Source organism: Drosophila rhopaloa, unplaced genomic scaffold (genome assembly GCF_018152115.1).
Source record: "Drosophila rhopaloa isolate 14029-0021.01 unplaced genomic scaffold, ASM1815211v1 contig_115, whole genome shotgun sequence".
NCBI classification, from domain to species: domain Eukaryota; kingdom Metazoa; phylum Arthropoda; class Insecta; order Diptera; family Drosophilidae; genus Drosophila; species Drosophila rhopaloa.
Window position 1 is genome coordinate 13655296 of NW_025334990.1, and position 23905 is coordinate 13679200.

The 23905-nt window shown below is 41.7% G+C and overlaps 5 protein-coding genes and 1 long non-coding RNA gene across 6 annotated transcripts; 5 read left to right on the top strand and 1 right to left on the bottom strand.

Annotated features, from left to right (window-relative positions):
* The first annotated feature begins 355 nt into the window (after window positions 1–355).
* On the top strand, window positions 356–8302 carry LOC108041355 (histone acetyltransferase KAT6A). Its single transcript, XM_017119262.1, has 5 exons — window positions 356–535; window positions 1115–1985; window positions 2047–2136; window positions 2198–6956; window positions 7025–8302. Exons 2-5 carry the CDS (start codon window positions 1123–1125, stop codon window positions 8204–8206), a joined length of 6894 nt encoding a protein of 2297 aa, XP_016974751.1. The 5' UTR covers window positions 356–535; window positions 1115–1122; the 3' UTR covers window positions 8207–8302.
* Window positions 8303–8345: 43 nt separating this feature from the next.
* LOC108041356 (helicase ARIP4) lies at window positions 8346–15535 on the bottom strand. Its single transcript, XM_017119263.2, has 8 exons — window positions 15251–15535; window positions 12120–14390; window positions 11458–12059; window positions 11203–11401; window positions 10463–11132; window positions 10287–10395; window positions 9995–10228; window positions 8346–9940 (listed from the first exon to the last, which is right to left on the bottom strand). Coding segments are annotated over exons 1-8 (4845 nt in total). The 5' UTR covers window positions 15253–15535; the 3' UTR covers window positions 8346–9182.
* Window positions 15536–16152: 617 nt separating this feature from the next.
* Window positions 16153–17689, top strand: LOC108041340 (beta-1,4-glucuronyltransferase 1). The gene is made up of 4 exons (XM_017119243.1): window positions 16153–16164; window positions 16352–17181; window positions 17236–17389; window positions 17446–17689. The coding sequence occupies exons 1-4, from the start codon at window positions 16153–16155 to the stop codon at window positions 17668–17670; spliced, it is 1221 nt and encodes a 406-aa protein (XP_016974732.1). The 3' UTR covers window positions 17671–17689.
* Window positions 17690–18165: 476 nt separating this feature from the next.
* On the top strand, window positions 18166–18859 carry LOC108041381. Its single transcript, XR_001769129.2, has 2 exons — window positions 18166–18241; window positions 18299–18859. It is a non-coding gene; the product is annotated as an uncharacterized LOC108041381 (long non-coding RNA).
* An 871-nt stretch (window positions 18860–19730) lies between these two features.
* Window positions 19731–20478, top strand: LOC123037592. The gene is made up of 2 exons (XM_044459219.1): window positions 19731–19815; window positions 19874–20478. Exons 1-2 carry the CDS (start codon window positions 19753–19755, stop codon window positions 20369–20371), a joined length of 561 nt encoding a protein of 186 aa, XP_044315154.1. The 5' UTR covers window positions 19731–19752; the 3' UTR covers window positions 20372–20478.
* Window positions 20479–22739: 2261 nt separating this feature from the next.
* On the top strand, window positions 22740–23487 carry LOC108041346. Its single transcript, XM_044461857.1, has 2 exons — window positions 22740–22824; window positions 22883–23487. Exons 1-2 carry the CDS (start codon window positions 22762–22764, stop codon window positions 23378–23380), a joined length of 561 nt encoding a protein of 186 aa, XP_044317792.1. The 5' UTR covers window positions 22740–22761; the 3' UTR covers window positions 23381–23487.
* The last annotated feature ends 418 nt before the right edge of the window (window positions 23488–23905 follow it).

A 23905-nucleotide genomic window follows, 5' to 3' on the forward strand; every position in this document is an offset into this window, starting at 1 on the left:
CGCTTAAGCTTAATATTTGAAAATATGATAATCAGTAATTTGAATTTAGGTGCAACAACAGATACCTTTTAATTTAAATTACATACAATTTTAATCAAATAATTTAACAGCTTTTTAGTTGTTACTAGCATGGTAGCATGTTTTACAAAAAACAAAATGGGTTAAAAAGTACTTTGTGGTCTAATGTCATTTATTTGTACAGGTCTTAAAAAATAATACATATGAATTCGTTACATTAAATTTAGTTATATATTTTCAATTAACTACAGTTTTTGTTTCATTCCGTCATTCCCAATTTGACCTCCAAGAAACCTAGCCGCTTTTACGTTGTGGCACAGTGTAGATAGGGCCCTAATAAAGCCTTTTAATACTCAGTAGCGATCAAACTTCATTGCAAAATTATTATTTGTTATTGTTTCCAAGATATTAAATGTCTTAAGATGCGTTCAGCGTAGAATTTCTAACGTGTAATATATATATATTCAAAGTTCGGTATATATTCGCCCTTACTTTCACCACAATCGAAATAATAAATGTATGTACATACGAGCATACTGGCTTGCATATGTATCTAAATATGTGTGTATGCTGTAGAATAGTTTTTGTAAAGTGGATACGTACATAAAAAGTGGGATTGTTGTGCGGAAATACTAGCAATAATCAAATTGTGCGAACCATATTTGCATGGTTACATCTTTTTGGTTCTATTAGTTATAAATGAAAATACTTTAATAGCCCGAGTTCATTTATTTTCTGTAGCGCCAAGTGAAAAATTTAGCTGCATTTCGCCACAGTCAACGACTAAAATTGCAATACTATTCAAAAAACATACATTTTCCTCAATACGCATTGGAGATAACGTATGTTTTTTTTCAATAAGTACCGGCAGGCCAAGATATTAGATACTATTTTGTAGAGCGATAGATACCCGATTATAAGATGCATCTGTTAGATGCATTATTCTTTGAATAAATGAAAATTTTCTATATCGTTATGTATGTATCTTGACTCTTATAGTAATATCAGAAAACTTATTGAAAAGTAGTATAGTTAAAATCATTGAAAATGAGATGATTTACTAAACTCAAATATAATTATTTTGAATTTCTTTCAGAGTAAGCCATGATGAGGGAGTCGGCTCACGATATAAGCATGGACACCTGGAAGCAATGGATCCTCGAGGCCATATCGAAGATCAGGTCCCAAAAACAGAGGCCCTCTGTGCAGAGGATTTGCCAGGCGATCGGCACTCATCACAAGTTCCACGAGGACATTGTTGCCGAGAAACTGGAGAAGGCCGTCGAGTCGGGAGCTGTGATCAAGGTGTACAACAAGGGATTGCACTCATACAAGGCCCCGATGGCAAAGCGACGCATTAAGGTGGACAAGAACACCAATCTGTATAAGCTGGTGGCCAAGGCTGTCCACGATCTGGGCGAATGCGAAGGATCCACAATTAAGAGCATAGAGAACTACATTCAGAAGTTCAACTGCATCGACCTGTCGCCCAATGTGGACTTTAAAGCCGTAATTAAGGCATCCATTAAAAAGGCGGTGGACGCCGGCTTTCTGATCCAGGAAGGAAAGCTCTACAAAAAGGGTAAATCTCTGACAACGCCTCGAAAATGCGCCCCTGTCTCGGATGTGATTATGAAGGGCGAGGAGAGCTGCACCCACTGCTCGGGGAACTCGCAAAAGAACCTTAACGGAATCCCAGAGCCATTAAGTTCCTGCAAGCAGTGCGGGATTTCTCTGCACACCACCTGCGCTAATATTGCCGGCAGATGCAAATCCCAATCCTACGTACTGCTTTACATGCTTGTCACCAAGGGCACAATTTGGGATTGCCAGAATTGCGCTGATTGCGCCGTCTGCAAAATGCGCAACCGTGGACCCTGCCTGCTGCAGTGCTTCGTGTGCAAGGACCACTTTCACTTAACATGTCTCGATACAATTCCAGACAAGAAGCCCAAGCACCCATACAGGTAGGGTAACTTTGAATTTGCGAAACTAATATTTTTACAGTTAAGAATCCCTGTTTTTTAGGTGTAAAACATGCTCCAAACAAAGCATAGATAATCCGAAGTTAATTAAAAAAGACAGTACAAGGATAAAAATGGAAATTGGCAATGAGAGGTAATTTTCAATACTTTTAAACTTAATTAGTTTTGTTTTAAATTATTTCTTGTTAATTTAGAATGACCCCCTCCGATAAATATGCCTCCAATAAGCGGCAAAGCATTAAGAAGGAGTGCAATATCGATAGTCCATCGACCTCAAAACTTTGCGTTTACAATGATGGCAATGGCCAGAGGAGAAAAATGTCCGCCAGCCTGAGCTCGAGAAAACTAAACGACAGTGAGGACCAGTTCGAGTTCCCCGGCAAGCAGAAGAGGTCGCAGATATTACAGGGAGGCTACCTTGCTAGCCAAGAAACGCGCAAGCGAACTTTTTCGGATCTTTCTTCCACAAGTTCGTCCAGCGAAAGCGAAGATGACGATGATGAGGACGACGACAGAAACAGGAATGGTGATGACAACGATCAGGACGAGAGCACTTCCTCGGATTCGTGCACTTCATCGAGCTCTGACTCGGACTCCAGCGAGAGCTCCAGCGACAGTTCCGAATGTGATGACGAAAACGACGAGGAGGACTATGATACCGATCGCAGCACGCTGAAGGGAAAGATCTTCGAGAATGAGAAACAAAGTTGCGCTAAACTTGATGGCCTAGGCTCGCCGAATACTAATGAAGTGGCTAGTGAGAACTGGGGGTTCGCCGCCGTGGCGAAAAACCCCATCGACATATTTGTAAAATCAAAAAATAACACAAGTGCCAAGAGCATTGGATATTCAAAGCCAGCAGCGAGCACGTTTGCCACGTCCCCTGCCGCAAATCGGACGACAAAGAGCACGCCAGTAGCTGCTTCTACTCCAGACAAAAATTCTACATCCATTGGCGGCATGACCATAAAGCGACAGATTCCAAATGGGCAGAAGAAAAAAATTGTGCCCTTGAAAAGTATGCCGCTAGAAGCAGGCAAGTCGTACGAAAAGTGCGAGGATGACATTCCGTATCTAACAGAGGAAACTGTTATGAAAGTTCAACTTCTGGAGGAGATTGAAAGGAGCAGGGAAAACCACAGCGACGCTGATGGCAAACAAGAAACTAATAATGACGAAGATGTGGCTGGGGAAAACACTAAACGGGCCAATCCCTTTGAGAATCAGCCACTGCCGCCTGGCGTAACCGCCACGGATGTGGAATTATATCAAGAGGTTCTCCACAAGGCCGTCGTTCAAATGTCCAATAATCATATTGAAAAAGTAAATGATATCAACCTAAAGCCCGGACAGAACACCCAGAGTCCCAAATCGATCCAAATAGGAAAGTGGGACATTGAAACCTGGTACTCCAGCCCCTTTCCGCAGGAGTACGCCAGGCTACTGAAACTGTTCTTGTGCGAATTCTGCCTGAAGTACACAAAGAGTCGTTCTGTTCTCGACAGACATCAGAACAAGTGCATTTGGAAGCAGCCGCCAGGTACTGAAATATTCAGACAGGGCAACATATCAGTCTTTGAAGTGGATGGCAACGTTAACAAAATATATTGCCAAAACTTATGCCTGCTGGCCAAGTTCTTTCTCGATCACAAAACACTTTACTACGACGTGGAACCTTTTCTCTTCTATATTTTAACCAAAAATGATCAAAGCGGATGTCATCTGGTTGGCTACTTCTCGAAGGAAAAGCACTGCACTCAAAAGTACAATGTGTCTTGCATCCTAACGATGCCGCAATACCAAAGGCAAGGGTACGGAAGGTTTCTGATCGACTTTAGCTACCTGTTAAGCCGCGAGGAGGGACAGTTGGGTACTCCGGAGAAGCCGCTTTCGGATCTGGGACGCCTTTCGTATTTTTCCTACTGGAAATCCGTTGTGTTGGAGTACTTGTACAAGTATCGTAACCACACAAAAATCACTTTTAAGGATATTGCAATTAAAACTGGTTTGGCTATTTCCGACATTGCTCTGGCCTTCGAATTGTTAAACTTCATTAAGTTGAGGAAAAACGATGGAGACATAAGATATCAGATTAATGTGAAAATCGACTGGAAGAAAGTTGTGGCTCACCATAATAAAATGGCAAACAGCAAAACTCGAATAATTATAGAAGCAGATTGCTTAAGATGGAGTCCACTTCTGTCGGTTTCGAAATTACCCAACATAATCAAACCAATTTCGAATCGTGAATATTTGAACAACCAAATTGAGAAAAAATCAGATTTAAAGGAAATCTGTGAAGATAATAAGGTTATAGTTAAGCAAAATGTGCCGATCACCCCGAAGTTGAATCAGGACACTCCCGAGTTCCCGATAAAAAATCGTGGTTCCAGCTCTGAAAAGTTGTTGGACGAGAGGGAAAATCAACGAAAACGTGCATGCCCTGAAGAGTTCTTAAAATCGGCTCCGAATGAGGCAAAAAAATTGAAGGTGAATGCAGCTCAGCCGCCCCTTGAGGAGCAGTCATTTGGTGAGCACTCCGACTCATCTGACTGTAAATCTTCTAAAGAACTGTCGGAGCAGTTGACCAAAAGGGCCCAACGTTTGGCCAAACGCAACGACTTAATCCCCCACACAAACAAACGGAAGCATTTCGACCGGCCGCTGGAAAGCAATGCGATCTTAACCGACCATAATCCACCGATTCAAAGTCAATCGGAGATTTCAGGAGTCGAAAGGGGCCCCAAGTTGGATGAAACAGTTATCAGCAAGATCGTTGTGGAAAAAGAGCACGTCGACAAGCCGGTGAACATTGTACCCAAACTAAGGGGTAAACAGTCCAATGGTAAACGCTCGGATGAGACTCAGTTCAATGGAAGTACCACATCAGAACCTGCCGAAGTAACGCCGATTAGTCCAGTGAAGGAACCCACTAAAGAGTTGACTACGGTGGCAAAAATCGAGAGCCCAGAAAAAAGCAAAGAATCGACCAAGAACGAGAGTGAGGCTAACAACATAAGTGACCAAGTGCTCGATGCAGTGGCCAAGAAAACTAAGAAGACGTTGTTCTCCGAAGCAACTTCGTACAACACTGAAGATGTCAAGCATAGTACCCAGGAAAAGCCGGTGGTAAGCACACCCGAGGTGAAAGAAACCCCAAAAGAGGTTGACATTAAGGAGGTCAAACCACTTGAAGTTCCTGAACAGAAGCCCAAGCCGAAGACTCCCGAAAAAGCGGAACCCGTTGTGGTGGCTGCTCAGCCCGTTTTAGAACAGGTAACGGCTCCTGTCAATACGGAGAAAGTTAAGAATTGCGCAGAGGAAAAGAAACTGGAGCTGGATGTGAACTACTTAAAGTTTTCACCCGACTCTTCGGCACTTGCGCCAGCATTGCCCATTCCGAAGTCATTGCCCGAGGTTCCCGCGCCAAGTGTCCATAAAGAAAAAGTTAAAGAAACTGGGCCGGCTCAACCTATTGAAACCACGCAAAAGACGTCAGAACTGGAAAGCGTCAAGAAAGCCGAACCCGCTGCGACTTATCCGCCATTGATCCGTGCGGATGTTCCTTCCCTTGTGGGGCAACCACAACAGCAACCGGTGAAGGAAAAGATCTCACCAGAAAAACCAATCTTGCAACCAATAATTAAGGAAAATGTGGAAATTAAAGATAAGGCAATTAAGAAAGCAGTACCGGAAGTTCCAGTTGTTAAGCCGGAAATGAACAGCGGCGAAAGGAAATACGATGCGAGCAAGATAAAAGTGGTACCCGAAAAGGAAGTCATTAAATCGGACCAACAACTAGTGCAGGTTAAGGAGGAAGAAAAAACGAATGCAAGGGCACCCTCGGCTCCCATTCCCATTCGGGACAAGATCCAACTGAAGAGCAACGAGCACGCTCAGTTGCAGAACCCCATTCCCTCCCAGTTTCCGCCCCACCAGGTGCCCAACTATCACACCTCGCAGTACTGGCAGTGGGAATACTACGGCTACAATCTCTCACACCTGGACCCCGCTGCGCAAAAGGGACAGAAGCAGTTTCACAAGGATCTGGCCACGACCATGGCCTACACGCACAACTTCACGCAAAACCTCTACCAGTCCGCCAACCTGGCCATGCAGCATGCCCATCACCAGATGCATCAGACCAAGGAAAAGCATAAGGTTGAACGCAAGAACAGCGGCAAAAAGGAGGAGCAGCCGAAGGTCGTGTCCAGTGTCAATGTGGTCAGCACTGCTCGCGAGGATGTCCATGTCCAGCATTGCAATGAGTATGTGGCCAACAACCAGGCGGCCATTTACAATCAAAAATGCGCCACTCAACAGAAGCAGGCACAGCAAATGAAGTCCCTGGCCAATGTCCAGAATCCTGTGCCTCGACAGAGCAACCCCAACCCGGCTGAATCGACTGTTCTTATACCCAATCCAGTAAATCCCCAGTCAGGAGCTGTGCCCGCCAAGCAGAAAGTCGAGCATAGCGTCAATTCGGCATCGGTCATTTCGCGCGAGGGAAAGCACAATAAGATTGGTCTCCCCAACATTCACGCCACTTCCCAGCATGGTAATCTTCAAGTGGGCGGTGGCCAATCCGACGTTAATCCGAATCTGGTTTATAACACGGAATCATCGTCAAACGCGGCTATGCAGCACTACGATTGCGGAATAAGTGCGCAGATAAACATGGACTCTCCGGCAAACATTGGGACGGCCATCGCTCACGGTTCCCAGGAAATCGCAGCCACATCCAATGTCCACATGCATCAGCCGCATAGACAGTTCTCTGACTGCTCCATGCAGAATCAACCAGTTACCACGCCCATGCACATGTCCATCCAGAACTCCCACATGCAGCAACAGAACAATCTGAATATGAATCTGGCGCCGGAGGGTTCGCCAAACATAAATCTCCTCAGCAATCCACAGCACCAGCATCAGAGCAGGAAGTTAAACGCCCAGGTAATATATTTGTTTTTGGTTTTTTATAAAGTTTTGCGTGCTAATTCCTATTTATTTTCATTTTCCAGGCGGACATAGCAGTTAGTTCGCCGACACCTTCTCACAGAGCCACCACGCCCAAACAAATTCGCAGCGGAAACACGGCCCAGCAACGTGACGCTAAAAACGCGGCGCCGGCAACAACCACAACGAATACTCATCATCAGATTTCCCAGGGCGGTGCCACGGCAAATATTTCCAAATCACACCACGATACGTTGCACAACCTGCAGTTCTCGCAGCACGGACACCAGCAGAATATGCAGCCGATCGATTATGTGCCCATTCCGCAACTCAGCCAGAATTTTTCGACCAATCCCTCGAACTATGACATTATGCCGGCAGTGATTCAGCAGCGAATGTCGCTGAACAGTTCCGTGCACTCGCTGGCCAACACCCACCAGCGCCTCGAGCAGCCTTCGTCGGCGTGTGCCGTCAACAATTTCTACTTGCAAAACAACATGCCCACTGCCGAGAATACGCCGCGGGTGCCAGTCTCCAGCTCTCTGGGTGGTCCGCCAACGGCGGGAAACAATGACCAGCGGCAGGCGGGTCAGGATTCGATTTCCGCGGCCAATAGCACCGGCGCAACAGCTTCGCTGGCGGGCAATCTGTGCAGCCTGTCCAAGCTGCAACAGCTCACAAACTGCCTAGAAAGTCAGCCGTGCAACACGTCGCCGGGAGCGCAGGTGAATCTGGCCCCGTCGCCGCACCACCCTATTCCCCCGAACTCGATGACGCCGCCCCCGCACCTGCTGATGCAGAACAGAAACATCTCCACGCCACCCAACATGCTGCAGTCGCAGGTGACGCCGCTGCAGTACAAGTACTATCCGGGCAACATGAACATACCGCCGATTACGTCGGCGCAGAACACGAGCCGGAACACCCGCAACACCCCATCCGCCCCGGTGCAGCACACCTCGACTCCCATGGGCAGCGGCAACAACCGAACCACCAATGTCCACATCAGCCCGAACCTGATGGCTCCCTACGGGGCCATCAACAGCTACCGGATGTCGCCGCAACAGTCACCGCCCACTGGAAGCTACAGCTCGGGGAGCGAATACCCCAACTCGCAGATTCCGATGCAGATGATGAATATGCAATCTCAGTACCAGGATGCCTGCGTGCTGCAGCGAGCCAATCCATCCACTCCGATGTATCCCTCTTACTCTTACTTACCTCTCAACGGTTCTATTCGCAGATAATAGATGCGCACATTTTATATGTTATTGTATTGAGTATGATTTGTATATGAATGTGTGCTGTAAATAAATATATATTACGTCAATTTAACAATTCAATCCGCTGTCTTTTTCCTCAAAACTAACGAAAGCGGTTTTTTTGTTTAATACTTTTTCTTTATTGCTTAGATCTAACATTGTTTAATCAAAGCTTGTTTATTATTTCGAATGTGCTATTATCTAGACTAATGTCAATGTTTTTTTAGTTTCCTTTTCTGGGTATTGCTACCCCTAACCAAAAGAGACCAATTTTCGAATGTTATTCCGTATGAGTTTTTCTATGGGCTTCTGAATTAAATACAATTGGGTAGAACGATTGCTTAAACAGTATGTTACGAGCTATGAATATTTATTTAGATTTCTTTTGTATTTTTCAGAATGAAAACTAATAACTTATCGTAATTATGCGTTTAAAAAGAATTCACTATAATAAGATAATAAATAAATTAGAGGAAAATAATAATAAGGAATAAAGGCCGAGCTCTGTTTGTCCAGTCAAGCTAAACCCCTTAATGACAAAGTAAACAATTTTTTTTTGCAAGAACACTATCATGGGAAAAATTGAAATTTAATAAGTATAGGAAGCATTGTGTGTGGTTTATTGATCACTTGTATGATCTCATTAATTGTCTAGTATAATGATAATGATTTGTTTAGAAAGTTTACTTAGGCGTTTGTAGAATAATTTTCATGTGAACGCCCGCATAAATATTTACCATTTATGGGCATTATTTGAGTACATTAAAAAATGTAAAAAAAAACAAACAATCACAAAACACTTTTTTTGAATAATCTATACAAAAGCATTATTAAAAGTCGAAAATAAATCAAAATAATAAAATTAGCAGTTACAAGATAGTCTGAGTATATTTGAGCTCGTTAAAGTGGCTTCGCCCTCAACTGGACACGGAGATATTGGACCATAGTCTATTTACACTCGCTATTGCGACGACCATTCGTTGATGGGGTAAGTACTACCAATGTACGATGGCTGTCGAATAGACTCGCTTGACGCTGGTGAATTAACAACCGAACTCCAATGCTGCCGAGGGAAAACATTCGAATTTACATACGACGACGGTGCACCGATGTAAGCCGCTGGTGGATGGAGGTTGGAATGATACGGTGCGAAGTTCAGATTGCCGTATGAGGTGTAGTTATTAATGTGATAGCTGGATCCGGGTGGTGCGGCCTTGTGCTTATTGTCATAGTAATCGTAGTACTGTGGGGGATATGTGTGCTGGAAAGGTTTGGCCTGGAAGTAGGAGCTATCCGCCGACGGCGCCGGCTCACTGTTTGGAGCTCCTGGATGCGGTGGCAGTGGCGCATTGGGCTGAATACTATTGGCATTGTTGTAACCCTCGCCGGCAGCTGGCAAGTGATTCTGATGTTTGTACGCCTGTGGCGGTGGCTGCTGCGGCTGTTGCTGCTGCGGTGGTTGCTGTGGCTGTTGATGCGACTGCTGCTGCTGCGGCAGTGTTTGGGACTGCTGTGGGTAGTTCAAGTCACAAGGCATCGGATGCTGATTTGTTGGGGTGGTTAAAGTATTATTTGGTTGCGTTTGCGTTTTAAAATGTTGAATGTTCTCCGTGGACTTTCTCTCTTTTGTAGACATTTCCGTCCGGCTAGTGGTTGCTGAAGTAATTTCCTTACTTTTGACTGAACGCGGTTCGTCATCAGCCGTCAGATCTTTCACATCTAAAATCAGATTAGTTAATTTTAAATCATCCATTCCAAAAGTGAAATGCTTACCTTCTTCTGGAGTTTGTGGTTTTGCTATGTCGGTGTCACAATCAGAAGTTATGTCTATCACATCATCCTTATTTGTCTTTTCAGGTTCAGTTTTTGCCGTTGTCCTTATAGCTATGATCTTCCCGCTGTCCAACTGCATGTAAATACCTTTGGTCGACTTCAGAACCATAACTCGTTGACCAGCCTTTAGAATTATATTGGCTTTATCGGCCGAATTTGTGGGAATAACAACATCTGAAATACATATTTGTTAGCTTATTCTTTAAGTTGAAAAACAGAAAATCACATTTACCAAGTGGTAAGGTCATTTCTTGGGCAGTCATTCCCTGCCTTTGCCACACGTCAGCTGGAATCCAACGGGTTGATCGTCCAGTGGAAGCAGAATTATTTATTTTTGTTTGCTATGGATTTGTAAAATAAAAATAAAATCAATACATTGGTTATACAATATTTTTACCAGACACTTACCTGGTTCATTGGTTTGGTAATTACAGTTCCATCGTTGTTCACGATCTTGTAATGCATTTTTGCAGGTGCATAAGTACATCTCTGATTGACGGCAGCTTTCTTTTCCAGTTCGTAGCTTCGATGAGCTTGTCTTTTTTCCGCCTGCGACAGTTTTCTGTCCTTTTGATCAACCAACAAACTTTCGTGCAAAAATGGTTCCTTTGTCACGCAATGCCTATGCGATTCAAGAATGGTGTTAATTATTGAGTCGGCATGAACAATAATTTCTGGGACATCATCCTTTTCCTTTTTGACGTGAGAGTGTGATGCGCCGTTTAGCGCCTTGGACTCAGTTTGATCGTCTTCTGGCTTCTTTTGATCATCGGTTGATTTATTTGTCCCATCTGGCGACATATTTTGCTCGTCTTTCTTTATTTGCTCCTCCGATGGCGAGCTTGGCTTGCTTAAATCGTTTGTTGGTTTATTCGACTCCTCGACAGTTTCTTCATCGGAGTCATAGTCGTGGCACAGATTGGTAATGTCCTTCATTGAAAGATGTGCCTCGGGATTGCATTCATCGACGATACGATCGGACATGCCTTGCTTTTTGATTTGCCTATCGTATATCTTTTTCTCCAGACATTTATCCATTACAATTCTATACACAAAACACGGCTTTATCTGACCATATCTGAAAGTTTGGTAAAACAATAAAGATTCTTTTGTAGTGAGAAAGTCAATTTAAGTCAATCAACTTTTACCTATAAATCCTATACACTGCTTGTGTATCGTGACAAGGGTTCCAACTGGCGTCGAATATTATAACGCGATTCGCTCCAGTCAGGTTTATTCCCAATGAGCCAGCTCTTGTAGATATTAAAAAAAGCTTAACATTACTATTTGCATTAAATTCATTGACTAGTCTTTCCCTTTCTTGCGAGGAAGTAGAACCATCCAAACCTGAAATAAAAGTATATGGTTAACTATAATTATATACTATCGGTTTGTATACTTACGAAAATAAGAGCTATTTTTAGTCCAAAACAGATTGCTACCAGGAACATAACTAGATTTAAGATAGACTTCGAGTAAGTTTAAGGTTAATAGACTTTGGCTAAACAACAAAATACGATCCCCCAACTGCAGGCTCTCCTTCAAGATGCAGAAGAAAATCTCCATTTTCGGGGAATTCACTATCAGGCCCGACACATAGTTTTTCATTATGTCCACGGCCCACGAACATGAAAATTCATCGTTTCGCTTACTCTTCAGCAATTTTTTAAACGGCTCGGCAGGAACGCCGCTAACGTTTTTAATGCCCGAGGCATTCCATTCACTTGGTTTGCTAGAATTGCACTCATTATCTATATGATTGTTGGAACACGGCGTTTGTATTGTCGTTTCGACGGTTTTTATCTCATTTGTGTCCAGATCCACGATCTCCGAAGACCCCGTTATACTTTCAAAGTTATTTGACATGTTCGTGTCCGTTTGCTTGATGACTTCAACGCATCCCGGCTTGGGAAGAATACTGGAATCCATCCAATAATTGTTTTTTCCTTCACTACCGAATGCACCATAATTAAGTGGCTCCGGTTTTTCATCGTAGAAACTAGGGCTGAAAGTAAAATATTTATAAGTTTAAACATGAAAATTCTTTAGGTAGATTGTAGCATACCTCTTATTTAAATATTTTGCATTTAAATCCGATGACGTGGGGATATTAAATAAAGTTTGATTATCGGCTTTGGGTAGGGTCTCAATACTATTAACCAGTTCGCTGGAGCCATTACTTTTCTTTTCAAACAGAGGCGAAGCCACACTCAAGGCAGGATCTGGACTGGACTCAACAGTTGGGGTGGGAGCTCCCTTGGATACTTCCTCGTCGATTTCTAAATCTAAATCAGTCTCACATTTTTTCAGAAAGTTATACAGAACATCCGGATGGTTCCAGATTTTGCAGCAAACGGCAAAGGCCTTCAGGGGGTTGGGAAACGCCTTTGTGCGCACCACATCGGTCATGAAGGTGTCGTAGAGCTTGCGCTGGAAGGCAGTCATTTTGGCCAGGATGACGTACTCGTACTTCTGTGGCAGCGTCAGCTGCAGCACCGTGTGCGACCGCCTCTGCACGAATCCCAGTAACAGGGAGTGCAGCACGTGCGCCCTATATCGCATAAGTTTAATGTCATCCGGCGTGGAATCCACGCACTGACCGTTCTGGATGGGCCGCTCAAACATATTGCAGAACTCGGTGCGGGTGCCCAGGTAGTTCGGCCGCACGAAGTCCACCATGCACCAGTACTCAAGCAGGTTGTTCTGCAACGGATAACCAGTAAGCACGATGCGACGCCGCGTCCTGATCTGCTTCAGGGCCAGCGAAATGCCGGCGTGCGAGTTCTTGATCCTGTGCCCTTCGTCGCAGATCACCAGATCGGGACCTGGCTTGACCAAGGCCTCAAAAACGAGGTTCATGAGATCGCTGCTGGAGTCCATGCCATCTGGCCGGATGACGCTGCCCTTTCGCTTCCGCGTCTTAACTAGCTTGAGGGCCAGTAGACGGAACAGCTCGTAGCCGATCAGGAGCACGCCTCCCTCGTGGACCCAGTTCAAGATCACCTTCGCCCGGGCCGTTAGCGTCTTCTGCTGGTCGTTCAGCACGTATATGTCAAAGTTGCGGGCCCGCACATTGCTGTCGGCGGAGTAGCGCGGTACCCACATGTTAAACTCGCTCAGCCAGTTCTGCAGCGTGTTGATGGGCATCACACACAACACCGTCTTCGCAGAGGTATGTCTCAGGAAAATATCACAGAAGGAAACCACCTGCAACGTCTTGCCCAGACCCATGGAGTGGGCCAGAATGCAGCCGAAACCGCTCGATTTGTTATACCTCCGTGTTGATTCGATTATGTTGTCGTACAGAAAGCGCACGCCGCCGATTTGGTGCGGCTTTATCACCTTGGCTATCTGCGGGGCCAGGTACAAGGTCTCCTCGCCCTCGGGGTGCGCCATGTTGACCACCACCTGTCCGTTCTCGTCGGGAACATTGTACGCGTCTTTCACATGCATCCCGCTGTTGGTCGCGTCGTCTGACTCGTTCAAGTCCTCGTCATCCTCCTCCTCCTCTTCCTCGGACAGGAGTATGCAGTCGTCGTCGGAGCTGTCGTCGATTGTGACCACTTCGCTGGGCTGTTGCACGCTGGCCTCCTTGTGCAACACATCCTCGATGCTGCCGCCGCTCAGGCTGCTGCTGTTCGACTCGTCAAACGTGTCCGAAGCTATCTCCTCTTCTGGGAAGTCAGCGGGCGGGTGATGCTCTGCGGGATTGGCAAGCGCACAGCTGTCGATGCCCTCGCTTTCGTCGAGCTGGAGGATGCGGAAGAACTGTTTGTGCACCACCTGCTTTTGAATCTCGCGCATTGACTTTTGTTGACCAGCAACGCGAGCCAGACGTTCCGATTCCTCCCGCTGCGCAGCCAGTGTGGTTGTGTCCAGGTTGTTCTCGTTCATAACGTCCCGGATGTTCTTTCGCAGGTGGCTCGCCTTCTTCTCCTCGGCGGCCGCCAGACTGATCTTCTTGTTAGCGGCCTGGTCCTCTGCCGACGAATTCTTTCGTTTGTGGCCGTAAGGTACTGTGTTTTTGGCCACCTCGGCCAGCGGATTTATGACCCGATCGGGCTCAATAGGCTGACTAATGTCGGGGCAGTATTCTGGCATTTTAGCGGGTATTTCCACAGCTCCGTCGATGGGTATGGGTATGGGTATCGGTATCGGTGTGGGTACAGGTGGCTGTGGCTCAGTGGGGGGATTGTGGAAGTACCGCCTAGGGTCCTCCGGAAACATCATCGAGGGATGAAACTCACTGACGTTGGGCCAACCCTCCGGCTTTTGAAGTCTTTGGTTAACATCGTAATTGGGATTTGTCTCTTCCATATTGGCTTCGGATGTATCCCTGTCGGAAAGTGAGAGTGATTAATATGGTTTTTAAAATCGTTCTAGAATTTTATCATCCTGTATCAAGTAGTTTTAACTCCTATAATGAGATTCTTAAGTTACAAAGATGGAACTATGAACTAGATTTTGCGGTTAGGACTCCTAGGTTCTTAGCAGGAAATTAATTGTAATCATAATGATGTACAGATGAGCAATAGAAACCTTACTTATCCCATCGCTAACAAAGGTCACAAAACCAATTAACAAATCTACAGGGACAGGGGCGTTGAAAAAAACTGGATCTAGTAACTTCTCGGGAGCCATTATACACACATTTAAGGAGGCTAATACCTATGATATGGGTTCCAAAAGATCGGTATTTACTTGGCATGGATAAATTCTGTGCTGTTGACACTTATCAGAAGTACCTCAACAAACTTACATACATACAGGTGTAATTTTCGTATACTTTGAGGCCATATACAAAATCGTAGGAACTTGCAGGTGCTTACCGATCCATTAAATTTAGTAACTAAACAATCATGGTCTTACATCAGCTGAGATAGTAGGAATATATTTGAGGAATTGGGCTTTTACAAGACATGTATGCACATTACATACTCATATAAGCAAGTACATACTGAATTCGTAACCGGGCCGGATATTTGGCCTTAAAAGGGGGAATTCATGGAATTTATCCATCGGTTCTCTATTTTTACGTTTCGGGAAAAATAAATAAAAACAAATTGGATCGACACATAAATTATCTTAAAGACTAATTCATATTTATATATATATGAACATTAACTGGCGAGTTTTTTTCATCAATTATAACCAGGATTTTTTTATTTAGTTTGATGCATAAACAATCTTACGTACATTTACATGCAGCCGGCGAATTAGTTTTTTATGATGAAAAAATTAACAACACAGCTTCTTAATTATTGTTATTTTATACATATGGATTTTTTTTCATATGCACGATTTGATGGTTCTTTTAATTGGTGTTCGGTTTTGAGATTCTTGGTTGATCACGTCTGCCACTTTTATTTCGAGGACTAAGTTCTTTAGCTTGTTTTTATACTAATTTAATATGTTATTCTCGATTTATTTTCTCGCTGTTTTCAACTTGTATATTTGTATATAATGAATACATTACTATACATAGATATGAACTAGTGATGTATAAAAACATCGATGCATTGAGCGATATTACTCGATGAACAGTTTGGTGGGGACTCATTGCACGACTGGTCTGGGATATTTATCGATACGAGTGGAAACGAAACGAAACATTTTTGTGATTTAAATAATTCAACAATTTGATTTTTATAATATTTTATGCGATTGAAAAACTATGCGTATGATATAATGGTTTTACATCATTTCGTATCCGTCCCTTGTGTTGACTATGACACATAGTTCAGAAATATATCGCGCAGTGGACGCTTTCGGTAAGATTTCAAGAGTGTTAAAACTTCGGCTCGAAGAAGTTAGTTTCCGATCCCGGTTTTATTTAACATTTGGCAAAAAAGAGAATGGAAGAAACATATTTTGAGCAACTGGAATGACACAGTGCACATAAAGTGTTTCGTATTCCATTTCTAGCTTGGCTTCACTTAGCACAGTCAATTATTTCCATTTAAGAAAATTACGGTCACACTGCAAGGACCTTTGGATTTTAACGTATAATATAGTTTTTATGGTTGTGTTTTCCTGATAAATAACTGATTTGTGATATTTGTGTTTCTTGAATAATGGTAATTTAAAAATAGAATTTCATGAATATCATAGTGAGACAGTTGTCCTATTTTTCAGTGCCACATATCAAACTGGAGTACGCTGAAAATTGTGCTGGCCTTTCTGTCGGTCAATATTTTTTGGCTTTTAAAGGTGTATCCTCCGGCAGGAGATGCACCCCAAAAATGCCCACCTCCGGAGCTCACTCCTCGAAGCCCTGCGGCCGTAGATTGTCCCTAGCATTCGGAGATAGCGTACGCCCTGCTGCAACCGCTGAACAATTTGGACGGCTTCGTGGCTCCAAATAATTCTGCGATGCTAGCTTTTGAGAACATTGATTTGAGCTACGGTCGCTGGGACAATCAGCAACTGTACAGAATCAAGGACTTCGCTTTGTTGGGCGAGCAGTACATGGACGCCGATGCCAGTTTGGTTTGCCTTGCAACTCAGACTTCGGTAGAGCGCCTCAATTCGCTGCCCCAGGTGGCTGCCAATTGGCAGGGCAAGATGTCCGTGGCGGTTTTTGCGGCTGGACATGAGGAATTCGTTGTCCTACAGTATTTCGTCACCTACATGCGTCTGTGCTTTGCCAACATTCGTGAGAATGCCACGTTTCATTTGCTTACGCCAAAGGACTACGACAGGTTGCCTCGAGTGGCGGCTCTTCCCCTAAACATGAAGGGCAAGTTCGACTGTCAGTATCCGGATAGAACGCTGAAATCCCTGCTCAAGTTTCGCTCCCTAAAAACGCTCCAGTGGCGACAGAGGAACACCTATCCCCAGAACCACATGAGAAATCTGGCGCGCAAGGGCTGTCAGACGAAGTACGTCTTTCTAACAGACATCGACATTGTTCCCAGCATGAACAGTGTTCCGCAGCTGAACCAGTTCTTTAAAACAGCTAATTGCTCCAAAAACTGTGCCTACGTAATCCCCACTTTCGAGATAGACGTAAGAGCCACGTTTCCCCGTTCCAAAAACGCTCTGATGCGATTGATTAGAAAAGGTTTGGCAAGACCATTTCACGAGAAGGTCTTTATCTACAACCAATATGCGACAAACTTTTCCAAGTATGTTAACCCAATTTGTTCTGAAATGTATCTTAGTAAAGAATTGCATTTTAGGTGGCTGTCTACAAACACAAATGAGACGGAGGTCTCAGTGAGCCATATCGTAACGAACTTTGAATTTCTATACGAACCATTCTACATAGCTGTAGACAACGCACCAGCGCACGACGAAAGATTTCTGGGCTATGGGTTCACCAGAAACTCCCAAGTGAGTAGTATTAAAATTGATATATATGGAAATATTTACAATTTACTTTTCCGCAGGTGTATGAGATGCATTTAGCTGGCTTTCAATTTTATGTTTTGTCTCCTGTTTTTACCGGGCATTGGGGATTGCAAAGGAAACAGGCGAGACCTGCTTGGCGGGAGCAGCAGAATAATGCGAATCGCAGGAAGTTCGATGTTTTCAAAAGCGAAATATTTGTACGATACAAAAATGATCCACGCTTGCTATTGAAATCCAAAAATAATCAAATCTTAGTTAAATAAAAACAATATGTGAATAGTATTTAAGTGGTTTGGAATTTTTTGAAGTTTTTCGACTCTATTATCCTTTTTAGAAATAATTTTAAAGCTTATCAATGTGACAAGACTAAGTAATCGTTTAGGTGGTAATCATTGAAACAATCTAAAGTTTTCACTTGGCCTTCAAGCTTAATAAGGCTTAATAAGGGTTTAAATAAGTTTGTCCATATTGTTTTAGAAAATGCACCGGGTTCATTTAAAACATTATTGGAATTTTTTGAAAAGTCTAAACCGGAATGCCTTATTAAGCACACCCAAACCTTTTTGTTTTTATTATCCAATAAATAGGTAAACGAACCCAACGTATTTCCCATATTTCTTATTATGCAAGCATATGAGCTTGAAAGGGAATTAAAAAGTATAAAAAGTATTCAAGCTTTATCTATGCATGCCCACGATTTTAGATACCTCAAAGGGGTATAAATAGGTCTGTTCATTCTTCCTAAAGAGCAGTTTATAAGTTAAACACAAAATGAAAAGAAATCTGTTGAGCTTAGTGTTCTTTTGCCTCGCTGTTTTGATCGGTGTGGTGGCAGTAAGTAGATTTGATCCCTTTGTATTACCATTTTTAACCGATTTTCAAAAAAATTAGGGTTATTTTAATTTTGATGTACGAAATCTGGAAGTGATTAATATTCCAGGAAGCTTAATAGTCCCCTCCCTGGAATTTAAATCTGGCAGATATCCCTACATTTTTGGCTCGGTAAAATTCTAAAAGGATATCACTAATGAGGATGAGGTTACCGTGAGAATCTATTATGATACATCCGGAGAATATAAGGAGGAACCTTTCGCGAACCTGTGGAATCGACACGTCTGCGAGGCTCTCAAAGAATTTTACCCTCCCTACCTAAAACAGATTTTAGTGACGGGCGAAAACACAAACTTTGATCTTAAGAATGGAACGGTGTGCCCCTTGCCAAAAGGTGATTACTGGATTGACTTCCTTAGGTTCAACGTTTCGGCTTGGAATATTGATTTGAATATTAGAACTGCTCAGTACTGGGGTAATCTTACTCTTGTGGACAAAAACGGAGAATTTGGAGGCGGTGTTAGTTTCCTTGTGGCTGTTAAAAAGAACGAAATAATTTGATTGCTTTTCGTTTGCGGGCTTTTAATGAGCTTCTCATCGTAATAAATGTAATATCAGCAACTGTTTTATTGTTTTTTCTTTGCGGGCTTATCCAATGGAAAATTGAAGGCACAAGCAATGATTAAAATAAGATCTTTACGTATATGGGTTCCGTTCCGTTCGGTGGTAATCACTCAAATAATCTAAAGTTTTTACTTGGCTTTCAATACTTGGTTAATATATATCATTTCCATACGAGCTTAATAAGGGTTTATGGGGACGCATGAGCATGAGGTAACTCAAAAATTATTAATCCAATCGGTTCCAAATTGTAATCCGTTATTCTATACATATATAGCTATAGCATGAACTAGGATAAATGAAATCGGTGAAGATCTTCTCTACTTTTCAACTTGATTTGTGGCTGAAAAGAAGTCGATTTGCAAAAAAAAATGTTCCAAGGTCCGCCATTTTGTAAATTTATGTGCGAACATAATTATCCTAGTCCAAAAAGAAGGGCTTTTCTTGTTATGTTACATTTTTGTCCTTTTTTTAAGACTTTAACTAAATGGATGAAAAGTTAAAATACCAGCCCATTGAAAATCATCAAAACTTGAAATTGGGGGGTCCCCTTAAATAAGATTGTCCATATGGTTTTAGTGGTACGGGGAATTCTAGAAAATGAACCGGTTTCATATAAAACATTATTGGAATTTTGAAAATTTTGAAAAGTCTAAACCGGATTGCCTTATTAAGCACACCAAAACCTTTTTGTTTTTATTTTCCAATAAATAGGTAAACGAACCCAACGTGATTCCCATATTTCTACTATGCAAATACATGAACTTAAAAGGGAATAAAAAAGTATATAATTCAAGAATTATCTATGCATGCCCACGATTTTAGATACCTCAAAGGGGTATAAATAGGTCTGATCATTCTTCCTAAAGATCAGTTTATAAGTTAAACACAAAATGAAAAGATATCTGTTGAGCTTAGTGTTCGTTTGCCTCGCTGTTTTGATCGGTGTGGTGGCAGTAAGTAGACTTAAATCCTTTGCCTTACCATTTTTAACCGATTTTCAAATAAAATTAGGGTGCTCGTACGTACGACGTACGACATGAGGATGTGGTTAACTTTCCAGGAAGTTTAATAGTCCCCTCCCTGAAAAGAAAATCTGCCAGAGATCCCTACTTTTATGGCTCGGTAAAATTCTTAAAGGATATCACTAATGAGGATAAGGTTACCGTAAGAATCTATGAGAATGCATCCGGAGAATATAGGGAGGAACCTTTCGATAACCTGAAGAATCGACACGTCTGCGAGGCTCTGAAAGACTTATATTCCCGCTTCCTAAAACCCATTTTAGTGACGGGAGAAAACACAAACTTTAACTTTAAGAATGGAAAGGTGTGCCCCTTGCCAAAAGGTGATTACTCGATTGACGTCCTTAGGTTCAACGTTTCGGCTTGGAATGTTGATTGGGCGTTGAAAGATGCTCAGTACTGGGGTAATCTTACTGTTGTGGACAAAAACGGAAAATTTGGAGGCGGTGTTAGTTTCCAGGTGACTGTTAGAGTGTACAACGGTTAAATACGTTCGTTAACGTAAATACATTTATATTATCGGCAACTGTTTAATTGCTTTTCGTTTGCCGGCTTTTAATGAGCTCCTCATCGTAATAAATGTAATATCAGCAACTGTTTTATTGTTTTTTCTTTGCGGGCTTATCCAATGGAAAATTGAAGGCACAAGCACTGATTAAAATAAGATCTTTACGTATATATGGGTATCTATAGTGACCATTATGGGACCATTAAATCAATCAAAATAAATACAATATTCTGTTAAAAGAAGGCACACATTTTTATATCCTTGCAGGGGGTATTACAAATTAAGTCAGAAGTTTGTGACGCAGGAAGGAAGACATTTCCGATCTCAGCATAACTACATAGACTGATATGCAGAATAATGCGAATCGCAGGAAGTTCGATGTTTTCATCGTGCGATACAAAAATGATCCACGGTTTCTATTGAAATCCAAAAATAATCAAATCGTAGTTAAATAAAAACTCAATAGATTAATAGTATTTATGTGGTTTGTCTTTTAGGAAGTTTTCGTCCTCTTTTTTTTCATTTTAAAGACTGACACGAGAATTCAATTGATCAATCAATATGACAAGAGTTTGTTAAATAGAGCTATATCTTTTCCAACAAATCTGGAGCTGGCAGCAATCGTACGATGTGACACACAATTCTGTGAACAAATATCCCGGATAAGTGGTATCCGACAGTTATAAAATTCTTTGGTCGCGGTTGCATTACTATGGTACGGGAGAATCATAACTAGAATGTTTTTAAAAAGATCAATTTTGTGGAGTCCAAACGGAAATGCCCTATTAAACCCACCGAAACCTATTCAGTAAAAGGTATTGGGTAAATGAACACAATACCCATGTTCCATATTATAATATATTTATACTTATATTAATTTATATTATGCAAGCACATGTGTCTGAAAGTATATTAAAGGGTATTATGTATGCCCTCGAATTTAGATGCTTGAACGGTGTATAAAGAGGTTTGTTTGTTCTCTCTACAGTTCAGTTCACAAACTTAATCCAAAATGAAACTACATCTGTTAAGTTTAGTGTGCTTTTGCTTCGCTATCTTAATCGGTGTACCGTCAGTAAGTAGACTTAAATCCTCTGCCTGGCCATTTTTTAACGTTCTTCAAATTATATAAGGGCGCTGGAATAGTTTACCATATAACTTATCAGGAAGTAGTCAATTATAATGGAACTTTGGTAGTCCAATGGAAAATTGAAGGCATAAGCCAATAAGATATAATAAGATCTTTACGTATATATGGGTATCTATAGTAAGAAGATTATCATTTACAATGGGACCATTAAATCAATCAAATTAAAAGCAATATTCTGTTTAGAGAAAGCACAGAAAATTAGTCAGAAGCTTGTAACGCAGTAGGGAAGACATTTCCGATCCTAAAAAGTATATATATTCCTGATCACAATAACTAGACGATCTGATATAGCCGTCCGTTTGTCTGTCTGTTCCTTTAAAATTTCAAGTGAAAATTTTAAAAACTTTTGAAGATATAGCCGATTTATTGTGGAAGCCTCAGGCGACGGTGATAGCTTCTCAAAACTTTAAACCCGTTTTTCTCGAAACAGTATTTTTAGGACTGGCGCATGAGATTACTCAAAAATTATTAATCCAATCGGTTCCAAATTGTAATCCGTTATTCTATACATATAGCATGAACTAGGATAAATTAAATCGGTTAAGATATTCTCTACTTTTCAACTTGATTTGTGGCTGAAAAGAAGTCGATTTGCAAAAAAAAATGTTCCGCCATTTTGTAAATTTATGTGCGAACTTAATTATCCTAGTTCTTGCTATATCCATTCCTAATCCCGTTGGAATTTTTGGTTTCAGATGTTCCATTGAGCTGAAATCCCATGCGCCGCCAAAAAGAAGGGCTTTTGTTGTTATGTTACATTTTTGTTCTTTTTTAAGACTTTAACTAAATGGATGCAAAGTTAAAAGCCTAAAAAATAATATATGTACATTTACCAGCCCATTGAAAATCATCAAAATTTGAAATTGGGGGGTGCCCTTAAATAAGATTGTCCATATTGTTTTAGTGGGACGGGGGAATTCTAGAAAATGAACCGGTTTCATCTAAAACATTATTGGAATTTTGAAAATTTTGAAAAGTCTAAACCGGATTGCCTTATTAAGCACACCAAAACCTTTTTGTTTTTATTATCCAATAAATAGGTAAACGAACCCAACGTATTTCCCATATTTCTACTATGCAAATACATAAACTTAAAAGGGAATAAAAAAGTATATAATTCAAGAATTATCTATGCATGCCCACGATTTTAGATACCTCAAAGGGGTATAAATAGGTCTGTTCATTCTTCCTAAAGATCAGTTTATAAGTTAAACACAAAATGAAAAGATATCTGTTGAGCTTAGTGTTCGTTTGCCTCGCTGTTTTGATCGGTGTGGTGGCAGTAAGTAGACTTAAATCCTTTGCCTTACCATTTTTAACCGATTTTCAAATAAAATTAGGGTGCTCGTACGTACGACGTACGACATGAGGATGTGGTTAACTTTCCAGGAAGTTTAATAGTCCCCTCCCTGAAAAGAAAATCTGCCAGAGATCCCTACTTTTATGGCTCGGTAAAATTCTTAAAGGATATCACTAATGAGGATAAGGTTACCGTAAGAATCTATGAGAATGCATCCGGAGAATATAGGGAGGAACCTTTCGATAACCTGAAGAATCGACACGTCTGCGAGGCTCTGAAAGACTTATATTCCCGCTTCCTAAAACCCATTTTAGTGACGGGAGAAAACACAAACTTTAACTTTAAGAATGGAAAGGTGTGCCCCTTGCCAAAAGGTGATTACTCGATTGACGTCCTTAGGTTCAACGTTTCGGCTTGGAATGTTGATTGGGCGTTGAAAGATGCTCAGTACTGGGGTCATCTTACTGTTGTGGACAAAAACGGAGAATTTGGAGGCGGTGTTAGTTTCCAGGTGACTGTTAGAGTGTACAACGATTAAATACGTTCGTTAACGTAAATACATTTATATTATCGGCATCTGTTTGATTGCTTTTCGTTTGCCGGCTTTTAATGAGCTCCTCATCGTAATAAATGTATTATCAGCAACTGTTTAATTGTTTTTTCTTTGCGGGATTATCCAATGGAAAATTGAAGGCACAAGCAATGATTAAAATAAGATCTTTACGTATATATGGGTACTTATAGTGAGAAGATTATAATTTACAATGGGACCATTAAATCAATCAAAATAAATACAATATTCTGTTAAAAGAAGGCACACATTTTTATATCCAGGGTGTATTAAAAATTTGCTCAGAAGCATATATATTCCTGATCAAAATAACCAGACAAGCTATAGCCTTGTCCGTTTGTCCGTCTGTTTATAAAATTATGGTTTTATATCATTTCGTAAATATACTTTTACTTTGCGCGGTGTACATTTTTGAATATTTCCAGAGCTTAGCGAAAGCTGGTTGCTTTTTTTCTAGGCAGAAATGGTTTATTTGGTATTTTATGGTAGTTT

Excerpts from the sequence above, each read along its gene's own strand:
- LOC108041355 (XM_017119262.1), top strand. The coding sequence starts at position 1,123 with ATGATGAGGGAGTCGGCTCACGATATAAGCATGGACACCTGGAAGCAA. Across the intron at positions 2,137-2,197 it reads ATGGAAATTGGCAATGAGAG|AATGACCCCCTCCGATAAAT; the intron begins GTAATTTTCAAT and ends TTGTTAATTTAG. Across the intron at positions 6,957-7,024 it reads GCAGGAAGTTAAACGCCCAG|GCGGACATAGCAGTTAGTTC; the intron begins GTAATATATTTG and ends TTCATTTTCCAG.
- LOC108041356 (XM_017119263.2), bottom strand. Across the intron at positions 12,060-12,119 it reads GCAAAATATTTAAATAAGAG|CCCTAGTTTCTACGATGAAA; the intron begins GTATGCTACAAT and ends TTTTACTTTCAG. Across the intron at positions 10,229-10,286 it reads AGAAATGACCTTACCACTTG|ATGTTGTTATTCCCACAAAT; the intron begins GTAAATGTGATT and ends TATGTATTTCAG.
- LOC108041340 (XM_017119243.1), top strand. Across the intron at positions 17,182-17,235 it reads TATGCGACAAACTTTTCCAA|GTGGCTGTCTACAAACACAA; the intron begins GTATGTTAACCC and ends ATTGCATTTTAG. Across the intron at positions 17,390-17,445 it reads GGTTCACCAGAAACTCCCAA|GTGTATGAGATGCATTTAGC; the intron begins GTGAGTAGTATT and ends ACTTTTCCGCAG.
- LOC123037592 (XM_044459219.1), top strand. The coding sequence starts at position 19,753 with ATGAAAAGATATCTGTTGAGCTTAGTGTTCGTTTGCCTCGCTGTTTTG. Across the intron at positions 19,816-19,873 it reads TTTTGATCGGTGTGGTGGCA|GGTGCTCGTACGTACGACGT; the intron begins GTAAGTAGACTT and ends AAATAAAATTAG.
- LOC108041346 (XM_044461857.1), top strand. The coding sequence starts at position 22,762 with ATGAAAAGATATCTGTTGAGCTTAGTGTTCGTTTGCCTCGCTGTTTTG. Across the intron at positions 22,825-22,882 it reads TTTTGATCGGTGTGGTGGCA|GGTGCTCGTACGTACGACGT; the intron begins GTAAGTAGACTT and ends AAATAAAATTAG.